Source organism: Ochotona curzoniae, unplaced genomic scaffold (genome assembly GCF_017591425.1).
Source record: "Ochotona curzoniae isolate NIBS_2020 unplaced genomic scaffold, NIBS_Ocur_1.0 scaffold_1852, whole genome shotgun sequence".
Classification (NCBI taxonomy): Eukaryota; Metazoa; Chordata; class Mammalia; order Lagomorpha; family Ochotonidae; genus Ochotona; species Ochotona curzoniae.
In genome coordinates this window covers 55,845,619-55,854,370 of record NW_024467087.1, presented here as the reverse complement: position 1 = coordinate 55,854,370, position 8,752 = coordinate 55,845,619, and the positions used below count along the sequence as shown (strand labels likewise).

At 41.9% G+C, this 8,752-nt stretch overlaps 1 protein-coding gene across 1 annotated transcript; it reads right to left on the bottom strand.

The window, feature by feature from the left end:
• Window positions 1–1,699: 1,699 nt before the first annotated feature.
• LOC121169246 (ubiquinol-cytochrome-c reductase complex assembly factor 2-like) lies at window positions 1,700–2,184 on the bottom strand. The gene has a single exon (XM_040999780.1). The coding sequence runs from the start codon at window positions 2,172–2,174 to the stop codon at window positions 1,764–1,766; it is 411 nt and encodes a 136-aa protein (XP_040855714.1). The 5' UTR covers window positions 2,175–2,184; the 3' UTR covers window positions 1,700–1,763.
• Between the last annotated feature and the right edge of the window lie 6,568 nt (window positions 2,185–8,752).

The window sequence follows — 8,752 nt, the reverse complement described above, 5'->3', positions numbered from 1 at the left end:
TGTGATATGTGATGCAGCATTTGAGTGTAATATTGGCAGTTACGCCAAGTGTGAATGTAAAATACAAACAGCAGCACACTCTGGAGGACCTCAAAACTTTCCATCTGAACTTTCTATCCTCCTCTCACTGTTTACTTGTGGGCTCTCAAGGCTGAACGATCTGGAAGCCCCAAATCTGCATGAAGACATTCCTTTGTGGCCTCTATCTCAGTGTGTTAAATACATGTTTCTACGTCACACAGAAGAACCTTCATACTCCCATCACATTATAACCCTCCGAACAACTGTCAAGGTGGGACTACAAAATATTTGCTTTTCGCCACTTCTTGAGGTAATTTAACTTCATCTTGGGGTTCTGTGGAGTCTGGTCAAAGCCTATTAGCAATGTCTGGCCCAGTGGCCCAGTGGCTAAAACCTCGTTTTGCATGCACCGGGATCCCATATGATCACCAATTCATGTCCTGACTGCTCCACCTCCCATCCAGCTCCCTGCTTGTGGCCTGGGAAAGCAGTGGAGGATGGCCCAAGCCTTGGGACTCTGCACCCACGCATGGGAGACCTAGAAGAAGCTCCTGGCTCCTATCTCCAAATCGGCTCAGCTCTGGCCATTGTGGCCACTTGGGAAGTGAACCAGAAAATGGAAGATTTTTCTCTGTCTTTCCTCCTCTCTGTAACTCTGCCTCTCCAATAAAAATAAATAAATCTTTTTTTTTTTAAGCCTATTGGCAGTAAACACTATTCTCTTACAAGGAGATGGCATTGAGGAATTGATCTGCTTCTCTCCACCAAGGATATCTAGCTCTTTCCCACATTTTGCTGTCAATAACTTCCAGTGGAAATATAGGTGTTGCATAAAGCAGTTCATTTGAGGGAGATCATGGTGTCCTCAGTGCCAGCTTTGAAAAATGGACTTTGGTGTTCAAACAAATCCTTAGCCCAGGACGCTTCTGACTAGCAAAGTGCTTTGGGGTCAAGTGATCCCACTCTACCTCCAACCTTTGTTTTAACATCTGAAGCCTTGAGCTCAGCCCAGCGACAACCACCGATCAATGAGAGCTTTACAGTTCCCAGGACACGGTCCTATCAACCTTTACTCCTCAATCCATCAAGCACTTTGAACTTCCGGTCCTAACATGCTCTTTTGTGTAGAAGGCTTTGAAATGTATAGCCTAGTGCCAAGTTCTAGCCTCCATTCCCAACCTGTAACTTGCTTAAGAGCAAGAAGCCAGGGATCAGTGGGGGCCCGTACTGTAAGGATCCCACAGACCAGCACAGATCCAGAGCTCCCATTTTATAAATGGCATTGCAAATCGAAATCCATTCCCTGCCCTACTTTGGATTTCCCTACCTGGCACACAAGCCTGTCTTGATGGCCTTGCCTGAGATCCTAGCCCATTCCAAACCCGAGAGCCATGTTTCATTTGTATATTTTCTCTGCATTGTAAAATGAATCTTCTATTTCTTTTGTTTTGTCTTGTGGCTATCTTGGTTTATTAAGTATGTCCACTTTATATAACCTTTGTCTTGGGGTTGCCGAGGGTGAGGTCACTGAAGGTGAGGCAGGCAGACTGTGGCCTTTGGCCGCAAGAACTCCCGGAGACAAGCTGGTGAGGAATGTCCGCTTTATTACACACAGGTTACAGGGTGGGTTTTTTTGTTTTTTTGTTTTGTTTTGTTTTGTTTTTTTCCGCCAAGGCCAGACGTGGCTCCCAGGCTGGGAGGTTAATGGCTTTATTGACAAGGGCAACTGAAGGGACTGCACACTAGGTTGGTGGGCGGGATAAGGCCCGCACCCAGGCCTTATGCTTCTCCTCGGGACTCTGGGAGGCAAACTTCTCCTGCAGTTTCTTCCACATGCCTTTGTTCATTTCCTTAAACTCTTTTAAGGTATCTGTGGACAGGATCAGCTTGTACTCTTCCAGGGATAGGCCGCTGAAGCTGGTCTCTCTGGGGCGCGGGTACTTGTGTTTGTAGTAATTTGAATGGAGCTGTGCTAAGCTCTCGTACATCTCATCGCAGGCCTCGGGCTCTGCAATCTGCGTATTTTCTCCCTCCCGAAAGGCCTGTGCTACCCGCTGCCGCAGGTAAGCACCCAAGTCCCGGCCCCGTTTGGTCTCGTCCACCGGCCATTCCTCACACAGCTTAAGAAATCGCCGGTAGCGGCTGGTGGCCATCTTGGGCCCCGCGTGTCCAGGTTACAGGTTTTAAAGAGTAAGGAAGGGGAGAGCAGGAGGGAACCTTCCGGCAGACCCCCACGCCCACCAGAGACACTGTAATTGGCTGTATGACATGTCTATTTCCCTAGATCTTCCGGTCATGTCAAAGGTCATGTTCCACATGTAGTCCCCTTGATCTTCTAGCCATGTTGGAGGTCACATGCCAGATGTGGGCCTGAAAGCTGTGCCTCAGGCCGTGGGGGAGGGTAGGCTTAGGTTAAGCCCTCCAGGCAGCAGGGTAGGGGCCTGGGGTGATTACCCACACCTTTGGTTTTGTTAAATCATTTATCACATCCTTGTACTCGTGCCCATTTTTTTCTGTAGTGTCTTCTCACATGTTCTCTTTGGAATTTCTTCAACATTATCTTTATTAATTCATGTTGTTATGTTTATCAAATATATATTTATTCTCTTTTATTTACTGGTAAGTCAGCATGTCAGAGAGATGGAGATAGAGAGACAGAGAGGTCTCCCACCTAATGTTTAATTCTCCAAATTCCCAAAACAGCTGGTGCTGCTCCAGGCCAAAGCCAAGATCCTAGAACTCATTCTCAGTCTCCCGTATAGGTATCAGGAATACAAATACTTGGACAATCACCTGCTGTGCCTTATCCAGCAGCTGGAATCAGGAATGGAGCCAGGGCTCGAGTCTTCGTGGTCTAACACAGTGTGCAGATTCACAGGTGGCACCTTAATTGCTGGGCCGAACATCCACCCCATTTTCCCGTGTATGTGTTTCTTCCACAATTACATCTGCCTGAACAGGCACTACATGTTCTGTTTCTCCAGTTTGGTGTCTGAGGTAGACATTGTACATGCTTGTCCTAAATATTGTTGCACTTTTCCATTCCAAACATATAGAAAAGAGAGCAGCTACATCTTTGAAAATAGAATCGCAGTCATGGCAGATACTGCTACTATGTGTTGGCTTGCATTATCTGATATTTCTTCAACAAGTATTTTCATCATTTAATTTTTAAAAAATATATTAATGACTTTCTTCTTTAATTTTTACAACTAAAACAACGCTGACTAACAATAATTGCACATATTTGTGGAGTACAGAATAACATTTCAGTACATGTGCACAATGGGTATTAATTGAATTAGGGTGATCCGCAGTCCACACTCTTTGGAGCCTTGGAGCTTCTCTGTTACTTTTGCTCAGAAAAAAAGAAACTCAATTTTTGTGAAATGTATTCATCCCACTAGGCTTTGTATCACTACAAACCTACTCCTTTAATCTAACTCTGGTTTGGTACCCACTATTCCTCCTCCCTCTGTCTCCTCACACCCAGTCTCCAGTAATTACTATTCTGTGTTCTCATTGAATCATTTGATTTCTGCCTATGAAGGACAACACGTAGCATTTGTCTTTCTGTGTTGACTTACTTCACTCAACAATCTGTCCACCAATGCCATTTATTTTGCTGCAAATGACAGGATTTTATTCCTTTTATGCCTGAATAGGATTCATTGGTTATTTGATGGATATATAGGTTGATTCCATACAGCAGTTATTGTGAACAGAAATGCTGTGAACATGGTATCTCCTTGATACTCTGAGTTCACATCTTTTGGTAGTGGAAGTCATGGCTCTCTTTGCAGGAAAATTTTTAAAGGAATCTCTATACTGTCTTTTAGTTTTTAAAAAAATTTTGTTAGAGATGTACTTATTTTTGTTGCAATGTCAGATATACTGAGAAGAGCAGAGACAAAGAGGAAGATCCTCTGACCGATGATTCACTCCCCAAGTGGCCGCAACGGCCAGAGCTGAGGCGATCTGAAGCCAGGAGCCTGGAGCTCTTCCGGGTCTCCTACATGGGTGCAGGGTCCCAAGGCTTTGGGCCGTCCTCGACTGCCTTCTCAGGCCACAAGCAGGGAGCTGGATAGGAAGCAGGGCCACCAGGATTAGAACCGCTGCCCACATGGGATCCTGGTGCATCCAAGGCAAGGACCCTAGCCACTAGGCCAAAGCGCCAGGCCTCATACTGTCTTTTATACTGACTATCCTAATTTATGTTCTCACCAACAATGTATTGAGAGTTCCATCTTCTCTCTATTCTCACCAGCATTGTTTGTCTTTCAATAATAACCATTTCTAACTGTTGTGAGTTGAAATGCCATTGTGATTTCATTTTTCATTTCCCTGATGGTTAGAACATACTTTAAGTAATAAAGGATAATAATAATAGTAATAATAATAAAGGCTATATACAATATACAACACGGCCAGTGTTAAATTGAATGGGAAAAAACTGAAAGCATTTTAGATCACTAAAAAACAAAGCAAAAATGTCTAACCACTCTTGTTCAATATTGTATTACAAGTCTTAGCAAGAGTAATTACAGAAGTGAAAAAGAATAAGACATTAGGATTGAAAAGGAGGTATCCAAAACACCCGTGTTTGCATATGACATGATTTTATACATTAAAAAAACCCCGAAATACTGCATTAAAAAGCTGTTAGAACTAACCAATGAGTGCATTAAAGCTGTAGGATACAAAATCAACCTAAACAAGTAGCATTTTATGCAGCAATGATGATCTTGCTGGAAGGAAAATCAAGAAAACAAATCTATTCACTATAGCTACAAAATATTTATGAACAAATTTAATCAAGAAAGTGAAAGAGTTATACAATGGAAATTATAAAAGAAATCACATGGGACACAAAAACATATCTTTACTTGCGGAAAGTTTTATTTCAAATGATATTTAAGTTTTAGATGAACTGTGAGTTCTGACAAAAAGCTACCTGAACAAGTAGATAATAGATCTTTCTGTTCCTCTGCCGGTTCCAAGGTGGCCTCTCATTCCCTGCTGAAACAAGTGAAAACTGACATGAAGAGCTTTGGACTTGCTCTAGAAAATAAGCATTCCAATGCAAAATAGTTGTCTTCTGACCCTGAAGGCATCCCTCTCATGGAAAGGATTCTCAAGCAATAATCCTTCATGGGAATGATTTTCACTGTTGTAATGTTTATCACCTACAAAATTACAAAGACTTGCTACAAGAAAGAAATGACAAAACATCTCTAACGTGTTCACTTAGGGTTCCGTTGAGAGGGGAGCGGTAGCTCAGAAAACCAAGTGGGGAGATATTTAAAGTGTGTCAAAAGTGATTAAGCACACATTTATACTCAGAATCATTCCGTTTTTTTCTTCCATATTATGGTGAAACTTGTTTGCTGACAACCAAATAGGTGAGCTGAGTTGCTTGGTGAATATCCATATAAGCATCTCCTAAAGGCTAAGTTACTGACAAGCCTTCCATCATTTCCGACATGCACCTCGCCAAGTCCATCCAAAGCTTACTTAGCAGTTTGTATTACTCTTTGAGTCCATTTTAAATTAGGCTGTGGCTAACAGAACATTTCCTTTTAAAGAAAATACGCCAGGTGAATGATGAACTAAACTTACACATTTACTTAAGATTTTTCTTTTTTGCCTTTTGAGATAAAATTTATGTACAGGAAGTTCAAAGTTCTGAACAATAACATTGTTGAGTGTTAGCCACTGCCTCTACCTGTGTAACCAAACCGAACCTCTATCGCTACAAAGAACTTCTTCGTGTCCCCAGAACCTTTCCTCATCTTTTTCAAGTCGGTTTCTTCTCTCCTCCCTCACGTGCAAATGCTGGCCTGCTTCATGTTCATAGAGATGATTGTGGCTCTTTCTAGAATATCATATAAAGGGTGTCATGGTGTTTGTCCTCCTTTGCATTTATTGTTTTCACTCAGCAAAATATATATATATATATATATTTGATTTTTTAAAAAATATTTTATTCATTGGAAAGGCAGATATACAGAGAGGAGGAGAGACAGAGAGGAAGATCTTCCGTCCGATGATTCACTCCCCAAGTGAGCACAACGGCTGATGCTATGCTGATCTGAAGCCAGGATCCAGGAACTTCTTCCTGGTCTCCCACATGGGTGCAGGGTCCCAGAGCTTTGGGACATCCTCGACTGCTTTCCCAGGCCACAAGCAGGGAGCTGGATGGGAAGTGGAGCTGCCGGGATTAGAACCGGCGCCCATATGGGATCCTGGAGCATTCAAAGCGAGGACTTTAGCCGCTAGGCCATGCCGCCGGGCCCTATGTATTTATTTCAAAGTCAGAGTCACACAGAGAGAGTCAGTTGGCCACAAGGTCCATGGCTGGATCAGACCAAAGCCTGAATCCAGGAGCTTCCTCTAGGTCTCCTGTTTAGCTGCCAGAAACCCAAACACTTAAGCCAGAAACCCAAAACACTGTTTTGCGCAGGCCATAAGCACAGAGCTTGATCAGAAGTGGAACGGCGGGCCTGGTGCAGTAGCCTAGTGGCTAAAGTCCTCGCCTTGAACGCGCCAAGATCCCATATGGGCGCCGGTTCTAATCCCGGCAGCTCCACTTCCCATCCAGCTCCCTGCTTGTGGCCTGGGAAAGCAGTAGAGGACGGCCCGAAGCTCTGGAACCCTGCACCCGCGTGGAATACCTGGAAGAAGTTCCTGGCTTCTGGCTCTAGATTGGCATAGCATCGGCCGTTGCGCTCACTTGGGGAGTGAATCAGTGGACGGAAGATCTTCCTCTCTGTCTCTCCTCCTCTCTGTATATCTGCCTTTCCAATAAATAAATAAATCTTTAAAAAAATAATAAATAAAAATGAGAAACTTCCGTATGTACCAAAAGAAAACTACAGCATAATACACTAAACTGCAGTATTGACAGCAGTGATCTGTATAATGATAGCATCCGTGTGTCATGGATAAACTGGTCTTGAGAAGGCGCTACTCTTCTAGATTGAGAAGCTTATTGTATATAATGGTCCCATTCCTTAGTGGTACCACTCTTCCTGTTCATTTATACCAGATGGTTGCATTGAATTAAAAGTGAACTAAATAGCCACAAGCTGTTACCAAATATTGAATGTCATTCCACAGAATGTTCTATACCAAGATTTGTGTCAAAGTCCTGTGCATACCACTCAGAGTGATAGTTCAGGTGTTCTGGGTGAGATTGCATGAGTAACAGAGGAGGATGAATGCTCTAAAGGCCTTCAACTATGCCACAGACTGAGCAGTTCCTGAGTCATCAGAAAACAGGAGAAGGTTTGCGACAAATATGAAGAACAGCAGAAATAGCCAAACCTTATACATTGATCAGTTTTAAGCCCTGTCAATCACAAGAAAGAAGAAAGAAAGAAAGAAAGAAAGAAAGAAAGAAAGAAAGAAAGAAAGAAAGAAAGAAAAGAAAGAAAGAAAAGAAAGAAAGAAAGAAAGAAAGAAAGAAAGAAAGAAAGAAAGAAAGAAAGAAAGAAAAAGAAAGAAAGGAAAAGAAAGAAAGAAAAGAAAGAAATTAGCTCATGCCTCCATTGTGTTCATATAGTCGTGTACTGGGAGCATCATTTGATGGACATTCTTTGGAAAACTCAAAGATCTCAGACTCACATTTCCTCTGACTACCAAACATCCACTTGGATGTTTCATTATACCTGAAGTGTAATATTTGCACAAGCCAGCTCAGGATCAATTGTAATAATAATAGTCTGTAAGAGACCATGTGCTAGGAAATTACACTACAGTGCAAATATGTACATTCATTTTGCATTATTTTAATGAAATATTTGAGTCTGGCTAACTTGATAACGGATAAAGATTTATTCTGACTCACAGATCTGGATGTACAGGGTTAGAGGCTTCTCCTGCTGTTGGCCATCTTGCTGGAACGCAGAGCATCACATAGCAAGAGACAAATAGATTGCATGTCTACCTCCATGTATTTCTCCCTTTGCTTGTAAAACCATCACAATCTAATCATGGGGACTTCACCATAATGCTTTGTATTAATCTCAGGCAATTCCCAAAGATCCCACCTCTAAAAGTCACAGTCAAATAAAGATTCCATTTTACTATCTCAAATGCCTATTGAATTTCACCATATGAGGCCTTCTTATGTGCTCAAGCCATACGCAAACCATGCCATATTTCTACAAGTAAAATTGAGTTCTCATACATTATTAGTGGGGAAAAGGTTTCAGATATTACTAATGCGTTGTTCACACCTTGTATGCTCCATTTGTATTCATACAGGCAGGAAGGAAAATACGAAGTTCTTCACACCATTTCCCTCACTGAATATTCCAACACTTATTAAGTTTATCAGGTGCAATAAAATATCTAAATCTTAAGAATTTTTCTCACCTGCATCGGTTTTTCATTAATACTGAAAATGGGAATTAAATTTGTAAGTTAAGAAAAGCAAAAAAAAAAAGAGAGAGAGAGGAAAATAGAATTACACTGAAATAAAACAATAAAATCCTAATGAAAAACACTGACAATTCGGATGTAACTACTTCAGTGCGCATATCCATACATCGGTATATAAAACTTGGGATAGACTGGATATGTATTTACTTCAGGAGAAACAGAGTCATGCTCTCCTAGGGTGACCCACGCTGCCTTCTGAAGGCTGAATAATATTCCCTTGGATGTATACGCCACATTCGGATTGTAGAAAACATGCAAGTGCAAATATTTCTTTGGTATCCTAATT

Excerpts from the sequence above, each read along its gene's own strand:
- LOC121169246 (XM_040999780.1), bottom strand. The coding sequence starts at position 2,174 with ATGGCCACCAGCCGCTACCGGCGATTTCTTAAGCTGTGTGAGGAATGG.